General features: G+C 46.0%; 1 protein-coding gene across 1 annotated transcript; it reads right to left on the bottom strand.

Moving 5' to 3' along the window:
* Positions 1-921: 921 nt before the first annotated feature.
* LOC146203314 (uncharacterized) lies at positions 922-27,518 on the bottom strand. The gene is made up of 5 exons (XM_084585502.1): positions 27,244-27,518; positions 12,708-12,864; positions 11,909-11,991; positions 9,956-10,199; positions 922-2,574 (listed from the first exon to the last, which is right to left on the bottom strand). Exons 2-5 carry the CDS (start codon positions 12,778-12,780, stop codon positions 1,421-1,423), a joined length of 1,554 nt encoding a protein of 517 aa, XP_084441628.1. The 5' UTR covers positions 12,781-12,864; positions 27,244-27,518; the 3' UTR covers positions 922-1,420.

The following is a 27,518-nucleotide window of genomic DNA, read 5'->3' on the forward strand; positions in this document are numbered from 1 at the left end:
TTAGGGCGCTCAACTGCTGCCTCCAAAGATGTGGGATCGAATCCCGGCCACGGCGGCCGCTTTTCGATGGAGGCAAAAAGCAAAGATCCCGTGTACTGCGCGATGTCGGTGCATTTTAAAGAGCCTCAAGTGCTCAAAATTTTCGGAGCCCTCCACTACGGGGTCTCTCATAGCCTGATTCGCTTTGATACGGTAAATCCCATGAACCAGAACAAGCTATATTTTTTTAAGCGCTACGACCCGCACGGCTCTCATTTTATCACTATAGGCGCCTTTCCACCACATTGTTCGACCATGTCAATCATAAACAGTCCACAGCAGATACCAATGCCACAACCTACGCTTGAATTGTAGCTCCTGCCAACTCTGCTGTCATGTTATTTCGACACGTTATACAACGCAACGACCGATCAGTGCCCAGTGATGTCACCTGCCACCTACAACCTGTCAGAGACGTGCCCGTGGTTTTTCGGACACAATGCCGACTCTAACGCCAACATTGAATTTTCGTAAGAACGGGGTTTCCACCGTCGAATAGAAATAGCGCTCATCTGCAATGTCCTGTCCGCGCTCGATAGAAGAAAGGAAGGACATTGTTTCTTAATCGTTCCATTATTCAAAGCACTGCCTTGTGCCGTGCAGCTTAATCCAGGATTTATTGTCCCATTATATAATATTTTATTGAATTTCGTGTCTCCCCGCAGGCCACAGGGCATTACATTCTTTCTATGTAGTTTTTCAATGCTTATTTAACAATACCATTTGTTGTAACTAAGACAGAGACGTGAAATGTCACTACCTGGAAAGGAAAAGGAGCGGAAGAGGGGACGTGACTTGAGACATATCTCGAAATATATGCTCCATCAATAGAAGAAGAAAGCCCACGGCATATCGCGCATAAAACTCAAGTTTGAAGCTATAACCATTTATTAAACGAAATTTGTTTACATTTCGTATACACAGAGCAGACATCTGAATTTCGCTCAAAGACTGCACGCAACTAAATTTCATGAGAAATTATATCTTGCTGGTACTACTCTCTAACTCTGAGACATAAAGCATATAAGTACAAGAAATAAACATTAAGCACACAAAAAAGGGCGAAATGCCAATGCCTTCGGCAATATGAAAAAGAAAGGAGTAAAATAACCAAAAACGTCTTCATCGAGCTCTTTTTGCTTTAACATGATGCCCAACATCAACTCCATTGCGAGCCTGAGTGCGAATTTGGCTCAAATACTGAAATTAACTTAATTTCATGAAAAACTATATCATGCTCTGACCCATATAGCTTACAGGAAAGACAACAGTATGGAGAGAGAATAAAAAATTAAGCATACAGAAGGAAGGTAGAACTGTCAATGTTCAGAAATATATGCTGAAAACAAAACAGAAAAACAACCAGGAACTCGCTGGTATACTAGCGCGGGGCCATCCGCTCTTCCACCGGATAGAACTCAATCAACACTGAGCGACGATTGGCCGCACAGTACCATGCACGTCCTACGATGTATGGCGCGCCATTCAGGCGAATCCCATCCAACTCTACTGCGATCGGAGTATACATCAGCGGTCCCTGCGGCGGACGTGGGTATTCCGCTGGCGGCGCTTGTGGTAACTGCTGCGTTGGCAGCTCGTGGTTTGAAATCCATTCTCTCGGTTGCGGTGGTGGTAGTTCCTGTTGAAGCGCCCAATAGGGCCGCGGCAGTAGATCATGCGGCAACTGCTGAGGTGGTAGAGCGGGATTTGAATTCCACTCGACCGGCTGCGCTCTTGGTAATTCCTGCGTAACCGCCCAGTGAGGTCGCAGCAGTCGTTCCTGCTGTGACAATTGTTCCTGCCATAAAGCCGGGGCTTGCGATCGTGGCAGCAGGCCCTCTCGGGGCAGCAGCAGCTGCTGTCGCGACGCGAGTCTGTCCTGCTGGGACGGAACTAACAGTAGAGGCACCAGTGTTTCCTGATGTGGAAGGAACTGTCGCCAGCGCATCCCTGACGCTTCCTCTTGTTGTTGCCAGGTGTGTGGCTGCAGCAGCTGCTCCTGTTGCGATAGCATTGCCTGCCACGCTGGGGGCAATGTCTCCTGTGGGGGCAATGATGGGCGTGAGCCGTGTCTTTCCGGTCTTAGCGGCATTTCTCTTCGGAGCTGCATTTGTTCCCTTTCTTGTAGCAGCTCACGCCGTGAACCGTGTTCGTTTCTTGACGAGAGCCGTTCTTCTTTAGCCGGTGCCAGACCTACCCGCGGTGGCGTTGGCGGTCGTTCCGGTCGTGGAATGGGTGCTTCTGGAGGCGGCAGCACTTCTTGTGTTTGCGCCAATTGTTCCGAAGCCGGTGCTTGTTGTCGTGAAGGTAGTTCGTGCCGGCAAAGCAGCGGTTCCTGTCTGAGGGGCATCGGTTCGTTATTCCTGCCTTTGTGTGCTGCTTCGACTGCTTGCCTTCGTCGCTCCGAGCGCTCGATGGGCCGCTGCGCCTCCACTTCTTGAGCGCCATGAAAATTCCTGTTACCTTCCAAATCCACGAGCTCGTTTCTGACTCCGGAGCCGGAGCGAGGATGCGTGCTGGAGTGGCTGATAGGCACTGCAAAGTGGCACGTCAGAAGAACACGTTTTATACCTGCTGACCCAATGCACTAACTATTCGCGCTGCATAAACAGACTGGTATATTTGTAACAAATTATACTACCCTTCGGCACAGAATAACAGGTACTCCCTGCGTAGTTACATTTGTTCTGCGCATTTTGCCACAATAACATGGCATTTTTTGACAGTAACATTCCTTCTAACCCCTTAAACTTTAACTACAAAAGGAGCCCACCTTCGTGATGCTTCTACTCAAAATTTGGCGCAGCATAGCCGCAGCTGCTTTTGCGCCATTAAACCTCATATAACCAACTAGCTTCTACTCAAAACATGTTCCACGTCCACGAAACGCTGCTCATCGTCCTTGTTTCCCGCCTGCTGACGCTCTTCTGACATGTGCGCCACCTTTCAGTTCTGCATAGGAAGGAAGGTAACGGCCACAGGAATAAGGGAAAGCATTCTTGTCAGTCTTGATTGCATAGGTAGTAAATACGTTTGGGTGGTTCAACTATCCTTGATTTAAGTTTCAGAAGTGTAAGCCACCGTCCGCAGCTGCGGTTACTGCTGCCGCTTCGACCGCGAAACGCTCCTTCGTTTGGTAATAAGCATCTCGGAAACGAGCTATAGTGAGCGTGGCTTCTCGTTGTTCGGAGGTATCGGCAGCCTCTTTGGCATGGCTGCGGTCTCTGTCTTTAAAGGGAGTACAGATTCTGGCCATTCTAACGAGAATAGCTTTCTCTACGCCACGCCGTCTTAAAGCCCCTCAATAAGCTGAAAGTAACGCCATCTTGTGAAGATTTCCGCTTACCTCCTCCATTATGCCTTCCGCCAGCATTCGACCCTCGCATTAGCCGAATGTCATCACGTGTTTTCTCGCGCTTTTTTCTTGCTTGTTGGTTTGCTAGCTCCTCTCCCGCGATGCCAAACAGCACGCTACGCACACAAACAGCACGTTTCGCTACTTTCCGCGTCTTCTTCGTGTTGTTTCTAGCTTAGTGCTTGCACACGCGGAAGAAGCGTGCTATATAATTTCGAATTCTAAACCGCGATGCTAAGTTTTGCGCTCGCTAGTGTTCTTGTTTCAGCGTTCAGCATACTGAGCTCTCCCACTGCCGACCCGCTTTGCCATGCGGAGCTGATATGGGTGTCTGCGCCTTTTGGGAATCCTGGTAAAGGGGCCGCCAATGTGTTAGCCCGGGGTTCTACCAGGCGCCGGCGGCTTTCAATCCGGAATTCACGCGGGATCGCACGCACTCTTTCAGTGAGGGGAGGGGGAATTTTGGAGTGGTTGTGAATACCTGTCTTCGAGATTGTGGATCAGGGCGTAATGACCTATACCTATGAATGGGGTAGGTTACATTACGCTGTACACCCGTGCTCGCGGCTGGCACTGTAAGCTCTGGCCTTAGTGATCATTGTCCCATATTTATAGCCTATTCATGATTCACTTCTCGAATAAAGCCACGACTGCCAATAATTAAGTATCGAAGCATTAATATGATTCTAGTTTAAATTTATTTCGTAGCAGAATCCAGAACGACGACTGGACTGCGGTTCTCAGGGAAGACCCCGCCGATGGCGCCTACAACACCTCTATGTCCATGTTTTTGGAAACTTAACACTCCTATTTTCCTCTAAATAACCTTAAGCTTCATATTCATGCGCGAAAATCCTGGATCCACCCTGAACACATGCAGTTAATACGAAAAAAAAAAGAGCAACCTCTACGGTGCATTAAAAAAAAAAAACAAGGATCTGTAAACGTTGGAAGCATAAAAAAAAGCTTCGCAATAAGATCACCGTTCGACACTATTACCAACAACTGTTCAATGACGTGTCTAAGACTCGAGCATATCAAACTTGGCAAATTATCAATGGCGTGCTTGGAACGTGCTCAAGCCCTCCTGATATGCTCGAGATCATCATTGATGGTGAACCAATTTCCGGTTCTGCATTGTCTGACCGCTTTAACGCCCACTTTGCCGCAAGGCCAAAGACAGACGCGCTCCTATCTAAGGGCTGACGCTACGTACAAAAATATTCCCCTAAGACCACGCTTTTGAAACCCACTGATGAATTTGAAGTGTTTAACACGTTTCGCAGCCTGAAGAATAGTAAAGCCCTTGACGTTGACAGCATTCAGATTAAACCTATAAAATATGTTCTTGATCTCGTCTCCGTATTTTCTGCATATAATCAATATTTCGCTATGATCTGCAACTTTTCCTAACGAGATGAAACGTGCTAAAGTCTCTGCTACATATAAGGGAGGTAATAGAAATGATATAAGCCAATACAGACCTATATGTATAATTACAACCTTTTCAAAGGGCCTTGAGAAGATTATGCTCACCCGACTAGACAACGTTTTCACTAAACACACTATCTTATCAAAATGTCAGCATGGTTTTCGTAAAGGTAGGTGAACCGAATCTGCTCTTCTGCTGCAAAAAGAAATCATTATTAAAAACATTGAAGCTAATAAACTAACACTGAGAAATTATATTGACACATGCCATTCATAGACGACGAAGATTTGGACGGGCGATTCGGAAAAGACGACGAAGAAAAACGGTGCTCCGCTTTTGTGCTGCCCTGACTGGCTGTTGGTGTTCTTCGGTGCCAGTGCCAGAGCGCCTTCTGTGTAACGTTACGTTACAAATCTGGTGGAGGAATTGCCAGGTATCGATCCAGTCCTGCATAATCACCCTGTCAATACGGAGCTTACCCCCGTACATCAACGCCTCGGCCGCCGCCTACGTGGAGAGCCCCCTGAATTCGGACCCCTTCCTGCCGCTACCAGGACGACGCACCCTCAGACGGCCGTAGAACCTGCTGCAAGGACATCTGAGAGCAGGCTCCCCACCCACATCCTGTGTCATAAGCCGCGAACACCACCCTCTTTTCATGGCGACGTGTTCGAGGACGCCGAGGACTGGCTTGAGAACTGCGAGCGAGTTGCTCGTTACAACGGGTGGACTGATGAGCGTAAACTCCACAACATGTACTTCGCACTTGAAGAGTCTGCACGGACATGGTTTGAAAACCATGAGGTTTCCTTCCCATCCTGGGCAGCCTTCTGTCGTGATTTGATAGCCACTTTTCCTAGCGCCGACCGCCGGGCGCGAGCAGAAGCTGCGCTACACTCGCACATTCAGCGCCAGAACAAGAGCATGCGTATGTTCTTTGAGGACATGACACGCCTTTTCAAGCGTGCAGACCCACAAATGCCAGAAGATAAGAAGCTGCGTCACCTGATGCGGGGCGTTAAACAAGAACTTTTCTCGGGACTGGTGCGCAGTCCACCGCGCACTGTGGCGGAGTTTCTCAGCGAGGCAGCGACCATGGAGACAACGCTTCAGCTTCAAGATTTGTAACATAACGTTACACAGAAGGCGCTCTGGCACTCTGGCACCGAAGAACACCAACAGCCAGTCAGGGCAGCACAAAAGCGGAGCACCGGTTTTCTTTGTCGTCTTTTCCGAATCGCCCGTTCAAATCTTCGTCGTCTATGAATGGCATGTGTCAATATAGACTTCAACAAAGCCTTTGATTCGTTATAGTATATGTCAAACAACACTCCTTAATAAGTTATATCATTATGGTGTCCGTGGCCTAAGCAATACTTTTTTACAGTCATATCTAACAACATTATATCTAACATATCTAACACCCAGTCATATCTAACACCCAATGAAGTAGCAGGGGGGGGGGGGGGGGGGGGGGGGACAGCGGCCGATGTAGCTCAGTTGGAAGAGCACCGGACGCGATATTCGGAGGTCGTGGGTTCGGTTCCCACCGTCGGTACGTTGTTTTTTCTTCTACTTTGTGTTTAATTATCTTTCCCCTAAACAGACCACGTTACTAATTTCTGTGATTATCCAAGTAAAAATTAAAAAAAAAAGACACAGTACCATCCCCAATGCTTTCCTTGGCCTCGCCGACTATTAGCTTCTTTCCTTCATGTATTATAACGAGCACCCTCATTTCCCCTTAATTTATCTGCCGGTAGATCTTAGTGTGTTGACATTAATAGCTATATACCACTCCACTTTACAACAAATATCCTGGGGTGTTACATACGGCACTATTCTTGGGTCATTTTGTATTAATGTTTATGTGAATGATCTTATCTGTACCGATGATAATGCCGTATTTGTTTTATATGCAGATGACTCCAGCCTGTTCTTTAGCTCAAGTAATGAGGTCGATGCGTTTAAAATGGAGAATAGTACGTTCTCAGAACTACTAAAATGGCCCGAAACAAACAGCCTAAACATCAATTGCAAAAAACAAGTAATTTCATTTGTGCCTAAAAACAAACGCGTGGCCTCTGGTAATGAGCTAAAGTTTGTACCTGATCAACTAGACATCGTGAAGCAGCTTAAAACACTAGGTGTTGTATTCTCCAGTCAGCTGACATGGGACAGTCATGTTGAAAGGCAGCTAAAAAACTGTCATCTGCTGTAGGTGCCTTATTTCGGATACGTGATCACTTTCCGATCTCTGTTAAAAAAATAATTTACCACGCCCTCTTCCGTTAACAGCTTAACTACTGCACATTAGTATGGGGGAGAACTAATAACATAAATGCCAGCACATTTTTGCGTCTAGAAAAACAAAAAAGGCATAAGTTGCATAAACAATGCACTGTCTTTGCCAAAATTAGCTTCTTGCTTGTATTTTAAAGCCACCATTGATTCCCAGACGATCACAAATTGTTAAGAAGTGAGGACAGAAACTCGCCTTTGCTTTGCACAGATTTACAGCTTCAGAAGTGGCGCGAATTTTGTACTACCCGTCAGAGAAGCGGAACACGCAGCCTGGTTACTTTTGGCAAAGACGGTATACCCTATTTACATCCTTCAGCTGAGCTATTTCGTCAGCATCATATAATCAATACTCAGTTTCTTTATAGTTACCGTCTCCTCAACCATACATGGCAGTAATTGAATTACAGTAATGGAATTACTGTGATTTAATTACTTTTCTTGGTAATTTGTAATGTAATGAATTCCATTTTCAGGTTGGTAATTTAGTAATGTAATGAATTACTTCTTGGCAGTAATTTCGCAGCAAAAGTAATTAATTCCTTTCGAAATTACTTTTACTAAAATGCGCCACTACTTCAATAGATGACGAAGTAGAGTGCCGCGAAAGCAGGAACGGCGTGCGGCAAGCGAAGCCAGCGTAACGGATCGGCAAAGGGGGACAGAGTTGAGCAGAACAGTGCGTCTGAGGCCTCAACCATTCTCCAAGCAGCAGGATACAAGGCGTCAAGGGAATGCTGAAGGGAGAGACGGTGCAAGAAGGCTGGAGCTGAAAACTAGGGTGCCTCGATCGCGCTACATCGAGGCACCCTACTGAAAACTAGTTTGGAGCGCGGCGTAGCGGCACTCCCTGTTGCGTCGGCTAGGGCACAGTGGTGCCTGGTTACACTCAACACCACGGGGCGAAGGAGGATTGGGGTTGGGGGAGATATGCAGAAGGGTCCATGACGTGAGGCATCGGGGCTTGAGCATTACTGAGCAGTGAGCACAAATGTGCCGACATCGATTCTTGGGACTGCGAAAGCAATGTATAAGCTAGCTTCTTCGGGCCCTTCAAATGGCGGAGACAGCTCCGGGCCAGCAAGACGCTGGGTTTTCCAGTCATTTCAGGACCGTTCGACTGTGTGTGTGTGTGTGTGTGTGTGCGTGTTTTGTTTTTGCGGTAGACTTGTTTTTGTAATGGCACGTACTGTAGAAGAGAGAGAACGAATAGCTCTCTGGGACGAAATTTGGCGGGAAGACGAAAGATCGTGTGTGCTTCACGTCTGGAGAACAAGTTGTTGTTTTGTTTACTAGCTTTGCTTAGTTTTTGCATGGATGGAAACTATAAAGTAATTTAAAAGTAATTTAATTACTCAGTAGAAGTAATTGTAATGTAATTTCATTACTTTTTGGGAGAAGTAATGAGTAATGTAATTCAATTACTTTTCTGCGATTTTCAGCAAAGTAATTAGTAATGTAATTTAATTCCTTTTCAAAAGTAATTTTGCCATGTATGTCCTCAACCACTTTCATTTCGCTAATAAGAAGTATAAGGAATTCCTGATGACACTCTCAGGTGCAACGTTACGCTGCAGTAAATCAAAAATACGTGCCCTCCAAAAATTGGGTGATTCCACACCACCGCACAAATTATATTTTACAGTCATTAAGCTATGCAGTTCCAGTGTTACTAAATAAGTCGAATTTATTCAATTTTAATAACACTACAATAACACGCAAATGTTTACCTTCTATTTTCATAGAGTGACTTGTGTTTGCTGTTTCTGGCGTAAAATGGTACAACGTGTATCATACATTGCAAAGCTAATTTTGTGTCTTTCATGTGTGCAATTGTTAGTTTTGTTGTAATATCGTGTGTATAAAACGCTCCTATCTTTGCATAACGTCTTGATATCTTTCCTTACTTTGATTTCACCTTTTATTTTTGCAAATTTGTGACGAAATTTGACATCTTTTTTCGCAATAGCAGTAGATATCCCATGTTCTTTTTTTTTTCTTTTTTTCCTGCTGTCACTGCTGCCTGCCACTGGCTCGCGGGCCTCGTCAAGCCGCCCCTACAGCTTTTTGCCTCGGAGACCGTCAACATTGTCGAATTTTGAAAATAAATGTGATTTGATTTGATTTGATTTGTTGGTTGCTTTTCATGCTTTTAGTTTCTGATAGGCAGCGTAGAAAGTTCCACGTACACTTTAGGCCCAGCTTACTCTATCCCCAGTGCTGACAGGTTAGTTGTGCCGCATGTGTGTCTATTTCCTTGATTAAGGCTGTTATCTTTAACTTGAGTGATCTGTTGTGTTTGTGGGAGTAGGCCGGAGTGGGCCTTCCATATGTAAAGATGGATACTCCTAAGGACAAACCGCAAGCAGTAAAAGCACCCACGAAAACTGAAGATTAAAAGGGCGCCGCCGTAGCTCAGCTGGCAGAACAGCGCTCGCGAAGTCTGGAATTTCTAGGTCCTGATCCCCAATGGCATATGACTGTTCGTATCTTTTTATTTCTAATAATTGTTCTTTCTGTCATGAAATGACTACCCAATTATTTACCCCATTGAATAATACTACAAATAAAAATATAGAAACATTTCACTATGCAGTCCTTGTTTCGGGGACCGCTTTCCTTCAAACGCACGTCGTGACGAGCTCCTCATTTCTTTTGTTAGTACCTCTTACCTTTGTCAGCAGGACACATTTCGATTGTGTTATTGTTTTGGCATGTCTTTGTGAAGTATACTACTGCAATCGCCCCAACTACACCAAATTGCAGATGGAATGGCGATATCTTCACTAAACCTCCATAGTCACTAATCCAAACAAATGAACACTCACGTCCGCAATCAAGTCCGCACACATGCGGTGATTTGGGCTTCTGCTGCGTGTTGTCACGCGCAGAAGTGTGATGCCGGTTCTGAGACGGCCGCCCTAAGCTCCGCAGACTCAGCTGCAGCGGCAGCGCCTCTGCAGGCTGCATGTGTGGCACGTACAGCTGTGGCAGGGGCTGTGGTTCCTTCTTCAGCGGCACCTCTTCTTGGCTCAGTTCTATCAGGCCACCGACCACCGTAAGCGGCGCCATCTGCAGCGAAAGGCCCATGGCGAGAGACGTAAGGTAGCCGCTTGACCTTGCTTCCTGTCGCGGTAGGCAGCGAAAGTCTAGCAACACCGATGGACTATCATAGCCTTCGAGTATAGCGCATACATCCTGATGTAGCGGTATAACGGACGTCGAACGCACACGCGCAGCGCACCCGCCTGATCCTACCCCTACCCAACGTCGTCTAGGCTTACATATGTGTCCGATGTGCTGAAAGTCTCCGTTAAGAACACGTCACTTCGGCGCCTAACCTGCAGCAGTTGGGAACGAATCATGAATAAGCGTTACAAACTCGCGACTAAGTAACGCCATGACGTTGGGGACAGCGCACAAATAACAGCTAGAACAGGGGAAAAATATGCGCAACAGATAATGAGAGGAGAATAGGTCGCGGCTCTTGATCAGCCTTACTGTGTTCTGTTTTCAGCCTAACGGCGAACCACAGAGCAATACATGACCGGTATCGGGGTGCTGCTAGATAATTTTACAGCAGGTGTTTGTTACTAGGCAGAAATTAACTTCGCCACAAACAATTGTCTTCTTCCCGGTCCCGTTTGCGACGATTAACTCTCGTAGGCTCTCACTGTGTTCCAAAGAATAACGTGTTCGTATCATACGAAAGCCTCATTTTTATGTTTATTTGCATGCAAGGTGGACAAAAAGAGCGAGCGTCGCATCAACCTCCCAATTATTTGAAATGAAATAACATTATTTATCACCGCTGTTAGCGTGCATCTTTCTACTGGAAGCTTAGAAGCGGCCACATTCATGGACACACACTTTTCGTAATTGTTTTTTAGCAGGCGCGTGTTGCGAGATTTTCTCTTCAAAATTCCTGACTGCATCTAATTATACGTATGCAAGGTCGTGACGTATGCCGTTGTTTCAATTTAGGTAGGGTAAAGTGACAGGGAAGCAGTTACCAACTTTGCTTGTTTCTATGCTTCGCCTGCGTACAAAACGCACACTGTAATGCTTTTCTATGTGCATTCCTGTCTGCTTGACCTTGCCTTCTTTTTTTTTTTTTTTCTGACTGGAGCTTCTTTAAAGTAGCGCTTTGAGTTACATGCCGTTTGTTTATTTGACAATGTTGAAGTTGACTTGGTTTTATAGGCATTACAGGTGCTAAGACATCATTATGAAATTATGCAATGCGGGCAAGCTACTGAATGAGCTTTCAAATGCGCATATTTAAATAGAAGAGACATCTGGGCTAGTTGGTAGGGTGACATAATGAATAAACAGAGCTTAAGACGAGAACGAAGAGCAGTCCTGTTTGCTTCTTTGCTCTTCGTCCTCACCTTCAGCGCTATTTACGCATTTTTAAAGTTCGATATATCGATCCTCATTACCGATAAAGATAACTTAAAAACTGGGCTCACCTTGATATTGACTTCCTTCGATTTTGCAGTACAATATTTCCAGTGAAAGAAAGACTTAAGAAAGATGATAGGTAATTTTAGTTAATTCATGATCAAATCAACAAGCCTTATCACATACACGATATCCGCTTTGCTCTAAAATCCATCTGCAAAAACTTTACAGACTTCTATCGCGTAGTTTTCGAAATACCACTTTGCAAACGGTTAAAAAATCACCCTATTAATCAGCCAGATGCAAAAGTTCCTAACCACTTCGCCCTACATCGATTCGTGCTTTATGGCAGTTGTTCCCATATTCCAAAAACTCACCTCTTCTACTGCCTGACTGTACACGCCCGGCTGGGAACGTCTTGGTCTTGTACTTTTAGGCCCAGCGGCTTTCCGTTTCTGGGCTGCACCAGAGACCACGAGTTTGCCGCGTTCGCCTGTGAAAACATTTCTCACGAGAAGCACGCAGTCGTTATCTTTTGCACGCCATCTATTCTTGCGGTCAATACTTAATTAAGAGTTTTCGGTTCTATCGAGGAAGCGGGCGATTTACGTCCGCATCCCTTTTCCACAACAGGACGCTCATCTTTTTTCCCTGTGCAAATAATGTAGGGCAAGTCGCTGGTAGCAGGGTCCCGTGTGCAAGCGTCATGCGAGCGCATCCAGGACGCACATTTAACTAGGAAGCGTATGATAATTCAGTGAGGGTCGATGCATGTGCCGACAGTACACCGAATTTCTGACGGGCGCTCGTCAAAACGGGAATCAGCTGCCGGTTATCGTTGGGCTAACTGGATCCCTTCAAATTGCCACATTCAAAGACTTCTGTGGCCACACTTAGACGTCGAATTTCCGTCGACACCTACCAGGTGGAGGAGAGATAATTTTTTACATTGCTATTGCTAACTACTGCCCTTCTAAATTCAACACCTCCTCCCCCTTTTTTTCCAGAAATTTACACCGCCCCCTTAATTTCAATTCTTAGAGACTTCCCTTGGTGCACCTCACGTCCTAGAACCCAGACCCCACGATGTTTTGCCCGCTACAGTCGCGTCCTACCTAACTGCGCAAAAGAGCGTGGTTTGGCCGTGAGTCACTTCCATAAGTCTCACTCACTTACCGCGACGTTTGGGGCTGGTCTTAGGTCCGCTGCTGCAGTCCTGGCGGGAAGCAGAGGTTGAAGCGGTGGACATGTTACTCACTTCAATTCCGCGGTTCGTATCTGGCGTGCTGCAAAATCCATCGGCATCATCGATCCCGTGGATCTCCTTTTCATCCTGCACAACGGACGATCAGGTTAGAGCACGCAGTGCCATAGTTATCCATCCACGTCTGTTATTATTCGATTTTATTAGCGCAACGATGAAATGGTGGCGCCATAACATTTCTTCCTATTATTGTGACTTCAATTTCTACAGCTTTACAGCACCGACTACATTTCGCCAGGTTTTCCGTCGGGAAGGTTGTGCCGCAATTCTCTGCGGCTTGTACAACAGTTGCGCAGCTGATTATTTGCTGTACGATTTCAGTGAGTGTTTTCGCGTATTTGCCTTCTGGAAAATGAGGCTTCTGGCATCCTGGCCGACGAAACGCCCTGTACTTCTCTGACTATAAGCGTGACTTACGAAGACAGAAATATTAAAATATAAAATGGTAAGCAAGTACAGGTTATTGTGGTTGCTTCCTCATTACACCAAGGAGTTAGAGAATGCAACGATGTACGCAAAATTACCGCACGCACTCAGAACTATGCCGGCTAAGATGCTGACACTGAAGTAAGGATTCTAAAGGCAGGACTCTTCTGCTCTTCGACAGCTTGACAATGTTCGCCCGCCCGACAATGCTTTTCGCCCGCTCTGTGCACGTGTGGTGCACAGAGCGGGCGGCGCTTCATTCTTCTTCTGCTGCTGCTGCTTTGCTTCTTCTGCATCGCACACCTGCTTCTTCTTCTTCACACACCTGCTTCATTCATACCGGTACATATTGTCGGTCTCCCTGAATGAATGGGTGGAAAAATGACTTATTTGCCACATATTTGAGGTATTCGTGACTCTTACTGGTCACTTTTGCGCCGTAGTCGATCCTCGGAGTGTCGTGCGTGAAGTCATCTTTAAGCTATGCGCCTCACAGCGCATGCACGTTGCTCTTCAGGTACTGCACCGCAGCCAAGGATATAAGCAGTGAAGCAGCAGTTCTCTTGCGAAGGCCTATATATAGACGCTGATAATTGCGGCGAGTCTGTAGTGCTATGTCATGGATTAGGCAACAACGCTTAGGGCGAGCGCTCGCTACGCTCGCCTACAAGCAGAATCAACTCATCCTGCCGACATCGTTCGCCGTCAAGAAGCGGCACGTAGGAAACATGAAGCTGAGAGGGCTAAACAAATGATGTAAACTCTCGAATAGCGAAAAGAGAGACTTGCAAAGTGACGACACAAGGCGGCGGAGAAGAAGGCGTGACAAGAACAACAACAGAGAGACGATTCTGTTTCATCCACAACTACTACTGCTTTCGCTTTATATATCCTGTCCTAGCTGAGTTACGCCACTGCCAATGTTTCAATAGTGTTGTAGAACCACTTCTTTTTACCGCACCTATTCACATTTCTCAGTACGAACCAAGTAATGAAAGGCCCCATTCCTTGAGAGCAACGCCATTCAATACGTCGCAAGCGGAGTGTACTTTGCTTTCGGAATCATTTCTTTCAGGAGCAAGAGGCAGCTTTGTGCGAAAAGATGACGCGACATTCATTTTGTTTTAGTTCAGACAAAGATGATTATTTTGCCATGACCAGAATGCTGACAGAATGCCTATTACTTTCATCCCGACGTTTCCAAATGTATTAACTTCATCCCGGGCCTCTCTGAATGTACCGGGCGTATTCGGAACAATTCCGTGCGAACAGTAGCGCAGCGGTCACATAAATATATTTTTTCAAGACGGCCCAGGGTCGACTATGGCTCTGTACTGCGGAATAGTTCAAAACGCTGCGCAGGGGTAGAGAGAGAGAGAGAGAGAGAAACATTTTTCAAAGGAGGCGTGAAATATTTGCCCTGTGTGGCCAGCCTTCTCAGTCCAGGATGCAGAGGACTCGAGTCATCACTCTATCCGTTCGACGAGACTACACTGATCATCCAGGCTGGAGCTCGACAGCTGGCTCCCCCCTTTCCCGCTCTTCTCTCACGTCTCTGGTGGTTATGGCACCCTGGGGTCCAGTGCATCCGCAGACTATATGTTGCAGGTTGCTTGCACATTCCAGACTGCGCATTCATATCTGTAGATGGTGGGTTAGATTCTGTGTAGTAAGGTACCGTGGACGTGACTATTGGTTTGTATCTTTCTGCATTTTATGGACGGTGTCTGCTTCTTCTTTGGTTAGTTTTGGGTGAGGTGAAAAATATTTTATTTTCCCAAGTCAGGAATGCAGGAGGATGTCAGTATGCGTCTTGGGTACACCCCGTCTCCTCCAAGATCCCTATGGTAATGATGCCTGGTTAGCGTATCCTTGGGCACAGGTATTGGTCGCCTCTTTTCTTTGCAGATGGCTGTGTCCCGGGGCCAGTACGATGTAAGCGTTTGAGAAGTGGCGTTCTGCGGTGCAAAGAAGGATTTCAAATGCTAATTTTGAGGTTCTTCTTTTTTAGTAATTTCTGCATGTGACTGCGAATCAATGAGAATTATGGCATGTTCATGGCCATCGAGAGGGCTAAGGCAATTTCAACCTCTTCTGCAGAGTCGGTGTCGTTTGTTTAAATAGTTGCAGATGGTTTTTCTGTAAACTCTTAAAAATAAACTCGTGCGAGTTACTTAGGGATCTAGAAACCACAGTCATTACTATCTTTCCGTGACTGTTCCTAGCATGCTACTAATTGTTTACTACGCCAAACACAGTGCAGGTAGTAACTGGAGTAACTGGAGTCAGTGGGCACGGCGGACCTGCCGCGAGCGTGATGCTTACCAAGCCACTTTTCTACCTTATGCAGGATCTTGCACTCTGCATCACCAGCTTCCCGTCGCCGTATGGCGCAATCTCTAGTGATGGCTTCCTGCACGTGTGCCAGCCCGTCGCTACCAACTCAACAGCATCGCATTCAGAACTGGAGCATGACATCCCCCATCTGCTGCTGCCGCCTACATTCCCAGCAACTGTGACGTCATCTACACCTTCGCGTATAAAAGAATCGCTGCACTGCTTCCAGTTCAGTGGGCACGGCGGACCTGCCGCGAGCATGATGCTTACCAAGCCACTTTTCTACCTAATGCAGGTTAGTCGTTATTCCTACTGTAAAAGCGATTTTCGTGCTTTGGTGGTTCTGTCGTGCCCACGCTAGCGCTGCAAAATTGCATACGATTGTTATTTTGTTCTTAAGCTTCTCTGCGGAGACGTCGAACTAAACCTGGGACCGACCAATGCTGAATTACTGCAGAAAATTCTTTATGGACAATTGAAATTGCATGCAGAAGTTAAGAAAATTAAAGAAACACTGAGACCATAATTGAAGACATTAAAGTTCGCTTTCAAGAAATTGAAAGCCACATATCTGACCTTAAACCAAAAACAGGAAAACTCGATGAGCTTGACAATCTCCTCAGATTGTGCGAAAGTACATTCACTTTCCAAACGCGTAAGCTCGCAGATCTTGAAGACAGGCGTTCTAATGTAGTTGTCCACGGTGTTAAAAAAGAACCGGATGAAACAGAAGTCCTAAAACGCAAAATCATTGGCGAAGTATATTGCGATAAACTAGGTATTAAATGTGAATCCGTTAGTAGAGTTCACAGACTTGGCAACGGGAGCGACAAAAGGCCCGTAATAGTTTTCTTCCAGGACTACAATGAAAAGATAGTAGTCTTCAAAAAGATCAGCAAACTCAAAGGAACAGACATTTGTGTCCAGAATGTATTGTCATAAGACGCTGAAAACGCGAAAACTGTTATGGGAGAGCTCAAAATTTGATAGGGACAATGGAAAAAAAAAAAACGTTGCTCTTATACATGACAAACTGCGCATTGACGGTGATCTGTTTGTATGGAATGACGTGCAGAATGACTGCAAGCTAATTACGAAAAAAAAAACAAAAAACTTAACCCAACTTGCTCCATGACTTTCCCGTGAAATATGCATCAGACTACTACACCCGCAGCATCGTAAACAAGGCTGTTCAGCCTGAATCTGTCCTTCTTTCTTACAACTCGCATGTAGTTGTCATTTCCGAGATACAGCTTAGCAGTACTGTAAACGATGACCTTCTAATCCCACCCAACTATAAGATATACCGCATGGATAGGGAGCTTAGGGGAGCTGGCGTAGCTGTTATTGTGAAAACCCACATTGGGGCAAGTCACTATTTTGCAGAAACTTTCATGTATTGAAACTCTGTGCCTAAGAATCAGCCTATTCGAACATGTTTTTTGTACAGTTGGCAGTGTACAGACCGCCAGACTCGACGCCTGATTTTTTGTTTCCACTTAAAACACATTGGAAAAATTCAGCCACCAGAAAATTATCGCGGCCGGAGATTTCAATCTTCCCGATATTGATTGGAGTCGCTTACAATCGGGCTTCGTTTCTGACGGCTCTTCTGGTATAATCTTTGATATCATGTTTTACCACAATCTACTCCGAGTTGTGCAAGAAGCAACACGTGCTACTGCTTCTTCATGCTCGGTTCTTGATCTTGTTTTTATTCCTCGTCTTATAAATAACTACAATGTCTGATCCCCTAATTGTTTGAGTCACTTTTTCCTTACATGGTACTCGACCTAATCACGCTTCCATGCTAAAAACTGTGAAAGATTGCGCTCTTGCCGATGACGCAAGCATAATAGATTACCTAGATTATCACCTCGAAAACTTCTCTGGTAATGACATTAATGCGTTATGGGACAAGTTTAAAAATGTATGCTTCTTTTGTCTTGACAGCTGCGTCCCTAACCAAGTAAAAAAGACTGCTAAACATAATTCATGGATGACTAGGAACATAATACATTTAAAAATACATCCCGGCCTCGGCGGCAGCTTTTCGGTGGAGGCGAAAAGCAAGGCGCCCGTGTGCTGTGCGATGTCAGTGCACGTTAAAGAACCCCAGGTGGTCGAAATTTCCGGAGTCCTCCACTACGGCGTCTCTCATAGCCTGAGTTGCTTTGGGACGTTAAACCCCACAAACCAAACCAATACATTTAAAAAGGAAAGCGAAGCGGGCAAGAAATAACCGTATATACAGCTTCACATGACTTTATCCAAATTCGTCGCACCCTTTCAAATGCCATTCAGTCAGCCAAACACTCAATTCAACACTACCTCTCCTAATTTTATCAAATCAGATCCTGATGATTTTGGAACTTTGTTAGTGAACGTAAGAAACCTATTGAGCACATTTCGGATGAAGATACCTTAAAAACAGATCCTGAGGCTATTGCATCGCATTTCAACCGCCAATTCAGCAGTGTCTTTTCCATCTCTAAACCCCTTGTGTAAACACACCTTGTGGTACTCTTAACACTAACATTATTTCATATTAGGGCATTGTTAATATGATGTTAAGGTTGAAAGTAAAATCATCCCCAGGACCAGATCGCATTCCAAATGCATTTCTCCGGCGCTATGCAGAGCGATTAGCAAGGTACATTGTATTAATTTTCCAGCTTTAAATTAGATCTTCTTCTCTTCTAGGTGACTAAAAGATAGCGCGCGTAGTGCCTGTCTTTAAAAAAGGCAACCCACTCTCAGTATCTGATTACCGCCCTATTTCCTTGGTGTCATCGACCTGTAAAATGCTTTAACACATAGTGAGTACTCACATCTCTGACTTCCTAAATAACCACAATGTTTTATCTCCATTCCAGCATGGCTCAGAAAGGGGTTTTCAACCACAACATAGTTAACAACAGTTGTTCATATTTTTACACTATACTTTTGGACTTCAAATACACTATATTCAAATACAAAAATACACTATATTTTGGGACTTCAGCAAAGCTTTTGATCGTATTCCGTATGACAAACTTATTTTCAAATTAAAGGACCTTGAACAGTTCCCTCATTGCCTGGATCTCCGCCTACTTAACCAACCGTTTTCAGTACGTACATATAAATGGTTCAGGCTCTGACTGTCTTCCAGTCTCTTCCGGTGTTTCGCAAGGTAGTGTTCTCGGGCCACTCCTCTTTCTGATATTTTGCAATGATATAGTTAATGTGATCCACGATCCCGTGAAAATTCGTCTCTTCGCCGATGACTGCATTATGTTTAATAAAATTGTGGTACCCGAGGACCAGCAAGCACTTAATGTTTAAGTAATTAACATACTATAATGGTGCCAGGAGTGGGGCATGCTCCTAAACTCCGAAAAATCTGTCTTGCTTTGCATAACCATGCAGAAAAAATACCCGCTTCAGTACACTTACTCTGTCCAGGACCACAGTTTAACCAAAGTGAAGGAATATAAATATCTCGGCGTTACACTAAATAACCGCCTCAGCTGGAACACACATATTCTTAACATCTCCTTCAGCCTTCCGCAAACTATGCCTGCTCAGACAAAAGCTTAAGGATGCTCCCGTTCATGCTAAACTTCTCGCATACAAAACTCTTATAAGGCCTAGACTAGAATATACTTGCACAGTGTGGGACCCTCATACCATGTGCAATATAAATGCTCTTGAAAAAATTCAGAGCTGGGCAGTGCGTTTTATTTATTCCAAATACAGTCGCACCGATTCGGTATCTGAATTAATGGCAGAAAATAGCATTGTCAGTCTCCAAGCAAGAAGAAAATTCCTCCGTCTTAAATTTTTATTTCTCTTACTTAATCGCAAACTCGCCCTTGATCCTTGTCCTTACGTTTGCCCTCTTACCACTAGGCAGACACGCCAATCTCATGCCCTCTCTTTAGCGACTCACTTTGCTAGGACTAACGTATACAAATTCTCCTTTTCTTCTAATACAACTGTAGATTGGAATAGTTTGCCTCCAGTCTTTAGATATGCTGGAATTAAGTATGCAATGACTTATGAAATCTTGCCCCATGTCTGTTCTTGGGTGTCGGTTTGCATTGTGTCAGTTTTTTTTTTTTTTTTTGTGCTCATATTTTATGTGCAGTAATAACCGCTTCAACTGATCAACTCAAGGTGTTGATGTTTTTTGTACCTTGTGCTTTCATGCTTTTTTGAATTTTATGCAACTGTATGCCACTCCTGCTTAGGCGCTCAGCCTGCGGTATGTTAAAAAAAAATAATAAATAAATAATCAAGGTAGTTGACGCAGCAGCGATTACTATACTTGAGCTGAACTAGCAGCGGTTACTAGGACTAAAAATGTGACAAAAATTTGTAAAATAATGTGGAGAAGGCTCGCACCAAGACGGCAGAGCGGAAATTTAAAATAACAAACATTAGCAGCATGATCATACACGCTTGTATTTTTCATTTTTGCCATTTCAAGCGCAAAAAAGATTAAATATCTTCTCTGAACTTGCGAGTATCACTGGTTCTAAAACAGGGTGTCATCATGTAGGGGATATAAGCTCGCTGAAAGTTGCTGTTCTGTGTGCACGCGCAGTGTCATGGTGCGCTTCGTAGTTTGTCTTGTCCAACAGATATATATGACCTGCACCGCGTGCTCTGTCAAAACATCTTCGTTACGGACCGATATATGAGGACATTCAGGCAACGTTTCGGCAACATTTTGCGTTGCTTGGGTGCGCGTCAAAAGCTATAGTTTTTATTACTAGGCTAACCTGGATAGGTTAGTTACAGGTACTAGCTTTTTGAACTAGTAACGGTTAATACCACTCCAACTAACTGCAGTTACTAAGAATCTAGCAACATATGTGACAAGCACTTACTAGGTTTGCCTTAGTAAGCAGCGCGACCTTTTTTTTTTTTTTTTTTAAGAGTGTAAATGTGGACTTCAGGAGTGGGCTTGCCTTCCTTTTTATCTTGCTGCGTCAGTGTATCTGGTTTCCGGATTTTTTCCATGAGCTTTGTTTGGGACCCGAACTCTTGCCTGGCGCCGATATTTGTGACATGTATAGATGCATACTGCGCGGTATGGGGGCTACAGTGATATATTAGCTCATTTCATCCAGGGTGCGCTCCTGCGTGCATTTTGGTTTTACGCCTTTTCTTCCTCCCAGTTTCTTGAGGGTTGCCCGTCCTGCCTCCGTTGGTTTTAAGCGTTCCAATTGGTTGACTTTGTGGGCCTCGGCAAGCTCCCCACACGTGTTGTGAACGCCGAGGTGGCGGAGGCGTTGCGTATACAGGCACGTTCGGATATACCAATGGCATTTTTTTTTTTTTGGCTTTACGGATAAGTGTGTTGAGTTTTTAAACTGCTTTATTGAGATCTAAATATATTGATCCGCATATCATGAGACTTTTGATGAAAGCCTGGATGATGCTTACGGCATCTTCATACCGTGTTTTCTGCTATCCACGCGGCGTACAAGATGTGCAGCTTGGATAACAGTAGTCGGAAATTCTGGTATTGTTGCGGACTCTGAGCCACCTTTCCGGATGCTTACGCTAAGAATGCGCGGGTCAGACCGCTTGAAGGATAGTGGCTTCTTGAGTATAGATTTTCGAATCTGGAATTTCAAATTTTGGGGTTGCTCTCGAGTGCGGCCTTAATAACCACGAGTGCAGATTTCTGTGGTGCGCAAATGAGCCCGCAGCCTTTCAAGCAGCCGATGGCGCAGTCGGCTGGTTCCTGGAGGGCGTCTTGTTGCTGCCCTGGGCAACAACCTCAAATCCGAATATAACATCGTCATATAAGGCCGTTTATTTTATCTAGAGCCTTCCGCAGTTTCAGCATAGCTATATTAAGCAAGGGTGTCGATATAAGCGAACGTTGCAGGGCGCCTTTGTCCGCTACCTGAAATTTGTCCGTCTTGAGGGCTGTCAATATCATTTTTTTTTCATACTATAATATTTGGCATTAAATATTTATCATCTAGTTCTGTAACTTCGAGTAATGGTTTCAAACACAATAGCGCACAAAACGTGTATTCTAGATTTCTTATTCTACTGTTTTCTGACGGGACATATTAATATTTTTGTGGATTTCGGTGTATGAAATTTGGCATTTTTCACTTTGTGAGCGATATATGTACTTTCTAATGCCGTTAAAACTAAAATTCCCTTTCATAGCTGCAGTATGATCTGCTTCAAAAAAGAAAAAAAGTTCATATTTACGGGTGAAAAATAATGCGAGCACACTACACTGAAATTGCTTCTTTTATCGCGCCATATAGGCAAAGTGTTAGTAGTAGGTGGAGCACTGAAGAAAAAAGTGCTCTATAACATTGCATATATGCATATTCCTCTCAATTTCATATTTGAGTACATCGTGAAATGAATACACACCCATACCTGCCCCTGACTGTTGGGCAACTCAGCGACCATCGTTCAGTGAGCTTTTTATATCATGGCAGGTTTTTTATTTAGGGAAGGAATTAACGGGAGAATTTTAAACAGCAGACAATTTTCGAGAAGGAGAAACAAGATTGGTAACCTACGACTTACGGATGTGCCCTGTACCACAGATAATCTAGTGCTGACGCGTCAACTTGCCCGTCCCGCATTCTGCATCCCAAGGGTCATGACCCTCCGTGACCGTTTTAACACCCACATAAGTACAGTAAAAGTCATATTAATAGCGAATAATAGCTAAAGAAATATAGTTGCGCCGTTAAGAGTAAAAGTAAGGCTCCGTTCGCACTTCGTACTCTACAATCACACACAGACGTGCTTTTCATCGTACGCACGTCTTCACACAACGACTTGCTTCTCTCCCTTTTAGCGACCTCCACAAGCAGTGGAAGCTTTCTGCTCCTCTCTCAGTGACAGACGCACAGGCGCTTGAGGTGTCCATTGGTTGGTCAGAGTAAATGTCTGTTGTCACATACAAGAAAAAATTTCGTTTTATTTCCAGTGTCCACGAGTGGCCACGCGGTTAGCTCTGCTTGTCTCAAAGACGATGACGTGACGCATCAAGCGTCCCTCGTGCTGTGATCCAAGTTTGCCATTTTCGCGTAGTGACCTATTCATTCGGCCAAAGACCACTGTGCCACAAGAGGTCACTAGGTTCACCTGTCCACCTTTACTCAGGTAGAACTAGTGAAATATCGTTGCCTATGAGAAGCGTTCCTGTCTCGCAAGCCAGAGGTCGCGGATTGGAATCCGAGTGGAGCCCACCTCAGTCCAATTGCTTTTAGTTCAATTACTTTCATTTGGTTACAAGAACCTCCTTTAGAATTTCGAGGCCAACAAGAACATTGTTTGACATGTTCCTGATATTTAGTAATCATTTTCTTCCATCGCCATTTTTTTGGCTCACGGGCATTGCTGCGCCGAAACAACTACGGCGACGGTTTTTAAGGCGAAACTCTCCGAGCTACAACTCTCAATGCCAGCAAAGTCGCGCAATGAACTTGAAGCTAGAAGGAGTGGCTGCGCGTGCGCGTGGCGTGGGCGTGCGCTCGCTTCTCCTGTTTCGCCACGGCCGCGTGATCGCCAGACCACGTGACTAGCGGCAACTTCTCTCGCTCTCCAGTTTCTTCGCCGTTCTACGTGGCTCCATGGAGGGGCCTAGACCTAGTGCAAGAATGATTCAATACGGACGCTAGGCTGCCTCTGACATTGCTCGCCGCGGGAAACTTCTGCCAAAGCAACGTGTGAAACGAAAGAGACGCCTGAAGACCAGGAAGTTTGCTTGGCCAAACAACGGAAGTATCCTCAGGAACGCCATGCTAGGCTGAGTGCTGCGGCATCTGCGAGTGCGTCACCCCTGAGGTTCACCACGTGTAACCAGGCGTTTCCATACTAAACAGAGCTTTCGCTCGTATCGTTAGGTATAGCAGAGTTAGCCTTGCTACTTTTTCTGCAGCATGGGAACCCTAACACTGGCTTGTTAGTAGTAGCAAAAAATGGTGACGTGAAATTAGAAAAAAAGGTAAATTGGTCGTCGGTTTATCGAAAAGGAAAGGGAGCAGTATCTGTCACACTCTCAGTGGACACCTAACCCGCGTTTTAGGGGAAGTGGGCAGATGGGAATGAAAGAAGAAAAGGGAAAAGCGGTGCCTGTAGTGGGGAAGGCTCCGGAATAATTTCGACCACCTGGGTATATTTAACGTGCACTGACGTCGCACGCGACAGAGACGCCTTTGCTTTTCACCTCCATCGAAACGCGGCCACCGCGGCCATCCCGGTACTCCGGTACAGCAGCCGAGCGCATTAACCACTGAGCCACCGTGGGGGTTTGAAAAAAGTACGACTTCAGTTTGCATGCGCCGTTTACCGTGGTTTACATCCTCAGAGAATTATACGCGGGAAACCACTGCATTCTATTTGGTATTCCATTCGGTGATTTTTTTTTTTCTTTCAGAAAATGTCAAGATTAGCATTTGGGTTTAACCCAATGCTGATGCTAAAAATTTTGGAGTTGGGGAAAATTTTAAGAGCCGAAAGTCTTTTTCTGCAAACTACTGCAGTTATCCAGTAGTTGTTTGCAGAAACAGTTGAAAACAGATATTTGGGTCTAGTTGAAGGGATCCTCGGCTGCGGCATGAAATATTATCGTGCCGCACAGTTGTGTACAAGGCACTGCTTTCACGCAGAGGAACCGCAGAAATCGGCGAAAGACTTCCCGCGACTGCTTTTACGATGAGCGAATCCAAAAATAGGGCAGCTATACAGCTTGCCCCCGGGAACTGTCAGCGGGTGTGATCTGAGAGAGATAAAGCACGGCAACCAAGAATTTTGGACCTTACCTATTTATGTGGGCATGCTCTCTTATATAGAGAGAACGCCCACCGGCATAGCGGGATAGTTGTAAAGTTGTAAGTGATCTTGCGACCTTTAATGTCGGTCACACTGTTCACCTTATAGATGCAGCTCCCACTGATTCGTCTCGAAGGCGCCCCGGAAATAACAGGGACGGCTGCGCCAAAGAGCTGGGTGCCGCCTTCCTCCAGGCGCCGCTCGCCAGATTGAGGAACGTCGGCACCGTGTTACAAAATGAAGTTCCATTCCGTAACCGGCAATTACCTCTACTGTATTTAAAAGTGGATTATTTCCTGCCTTTTTTTCGCGCAGCACAGGTTGAAAACTCCACCCGCCTAGTATGAGGACAAAATGCTGGTTCATGGAGTTTCGTGAAACTGCGTGAAAACTACTTGTTCATGCGGTTTTTGTTTCGAAACTCTCTTAAACCAGCAAACTTCCGAGTAAAACATCAATGGTGGTAAGTGTCAACAGAAAGCTTCTCCCGTAATCTCCCAAGAAATGAGAATATTGTGCGGCAGGGGTTCGCGAATGATGTGTACTCTCTAAATGTAGTCCCTCCTATGGCCAAGTGAACGAGTAGAGCGTTTTGGTGAGAATACTATTTAGCTGAATTCCTTTGCCTGTACTGTTGGTCTCGTCTGCCTACAACATGGCAACTTGAGCAATATCGCATATAAATTATCCATCCTGTCGTCACAAGATACAACAAAATCGAGTGAACCACACACGAAACAAAACAATTACAAGTGTTCAACGATGCTGAACCAAATATTGAGCGAAAGCATTAGCTGCGGGTGACTGAGCGTCCCTCTTCTTCTCTTTTTCTCCTTCCTCAGCCCACATATAAAGCCCCGCTTTAACCAACCCGTATGAATGTGCCTTAGTGGTCTATAGGGGTAACGTGAATTCCAGGGTCCTAGGAGGCTGTTTCTGACATAACCGTCCCATGTTAAACGAGAGACCCAAGTTGGCAGCTCCTGCCAGCCCATCTCTCGCTTTTGTGTCACGTGGGGTGTGACATCACGCGCTGCACCGCGGCTGCGATCGAGCTACGCCGACCGCTTGAGTTGGTAGCCCAGCTCTCACCCTAGTGTCATGGGGCGGGGGGGTTACGTCACAGCGTCGCATGGGTAAGACGTGGCTACCGGCCGCGCTACTCTGAAGGCTCGAAACCTAGAGTATAGTATTGCTTTCGCAATAATATAGCTGCAAGCGTGCAGGGCAAATGGTCGGTCTAAATGGTTGGATGTTTATACGATTGGGAAATCACCGCAACTTTCTTGTCTCAGGTCATAGCAAAGTGCGTGCTACTATTCCGTCCTCCATTTGCTGCTTTTATTGCGAAAGCAATACTACTATAGGTTTCGAGCCTTCAGCGTAGCGCGGCGGTAGCCACGTCTTACCCACGTGACACTGTGGCGTCACACCCCACGTGACACTAGGGTAAGAGCTGGGCTACCAACTCAAGCGGTCGGCGTAGCGCGGCGGTAGCCACGTCTTACCCAAGTGGCACTGTGACGTCACACTCCACGTAACACAAAAGCGAGAGAAGGGCTTCCAACCCAAGCGGTCGGCGTGGCGCGTTTGGAGCCGCTGCTGTTGTGCCAGTGGATCCCGCAGCTGCCACCAATGTTGTGCCGGTGGGGTTATCACACAGTAGCCCACCGTCAACAGGGTTGTGCCAAGGAGTTGGTAACGCAGCGCTCGTCACCCGTTTCGTGAACGAGGGCTGTCAGCTCCCTGGCCGGTAGCGATGAATCCGAGTCGGCGTTGGTGAGAAGAAGAAAAGGCTTTATACACTATTTACAGGTATTTACACAACGAGTTCGGCTCTGGGGCCGAAAGCTAACATAGCCGTACGCGACTGTTCTCGCGCAGCGACGGCCGGGGAGATTCCGCCGCGTCCGCACTGTCAGGGGGCGAACTGCTCCCGATGGACGCTCGTGACGAACTCACACTCGGAGTCTCGAACGGAAGCACTTGAGACTCCGTCGCCGAGAACCGTTGACGCTCAAAATGGTCCAATCCGACGGCAGCACTTTCGCAGGGCCAATGGGAGAGCTTGCTGCGCTCTCGCTTCAAATATGCCGCGGGGCGAGAAGGGGTTCACCGTCAGGGCCACGGCGCGCCGTGCTGTCTGGACGTTCAGCTCATGTTGAAACACGTCGCTTCTCTCCCTTTGGTACGGCTCGCCTCCAGTGCACTGGTGCTTTGCAGAGAAGTATCCAGAGTTTGTGAAGGAGGCGTTCGCCGAAGAAGTTTGGCGTCCGGCTGAATTTCTGGGCGGCTTTGGCCAGGCACAACACTGCTCAGTTGGCGGGAGCTGCCAACTTGGGTGTCTCGTTTCGCATAGGACGGTTATGTAAGAATCAGCCTGCTAGGACCTTGGCATTCACGTTACCCCTATAGGCCACTAAGGCAAGTTCATACGGCTTGGTTAAAGCGGGGCTTTATATGTGGGCTGAGGAAGAAGAAAAAAAGAAGAACGCTCGGTCACCAGCAGCTAATGCTTTCGCTCAATATTTGGTTCAGCAACGTTCATCATCATCATCATCATCATCATCAGCCTGACTATACCCACTGCAGGGCGAAGGCCTCTCCCATATTTCTCCAATTAACCCGGTTCTGTGCTAGCTGCATCCACTTGACCCCTGCGAACTTCTTAACCTCATCCGCCCACCTAACTTTCTGCCGCCCCCTGCTACGCTTTCCTTCCATTGGAATCCAGTTTGTTTTACGTCAACATTTGCTTCTGCTTCCAGTAACTGTGTATATACATACAGACCGGCAGTGCACGTTCTTCGGGCAGTTACACATAGTCCCCGTCACGTTTGCAGCGCTGACAGAAGGGACCTATAGAAGGGCGCTTACCTGGTTGTCAATTAATATGATGTCCCTGTCGTCCACTGAACAGCTCACCTCCGGCTCTGCCTGCTCAGGCAGGCGTAGCTGGGCGCGGCTTAACCCGGCGTCCTGGCCTTCAGGTGCTTCTGGTTCCCCGCCTGCATGCCCAATGGTTGTTTTTAATGTTCAGTTTCGGGCTGGACAAATTTATACTACTCCAGGTCTCAGCCCCTTCGCGTAGCCGCGGCCAGTAGCCACGGTAACATTTAGAGCAGCTGCAGCTCAAGTCGTCGCGTGGCCAC

Source organism: Amblyomma maculatum, chromosome 1 (genome assembly GCF_055883805.1).
Source record: "Amblyomma maculatum isolate TAMU_Amacu chromosome 1, ASM5588380v1, whole genome shotgun sequence".
In the NCBI taxonomy this organism is placed as follows: Eukaryota; Metazoa; Arthropoda; class Arachnida; order Ixodida; family Ixodidae; genus Amblyomma; species Amblyomma maculatum.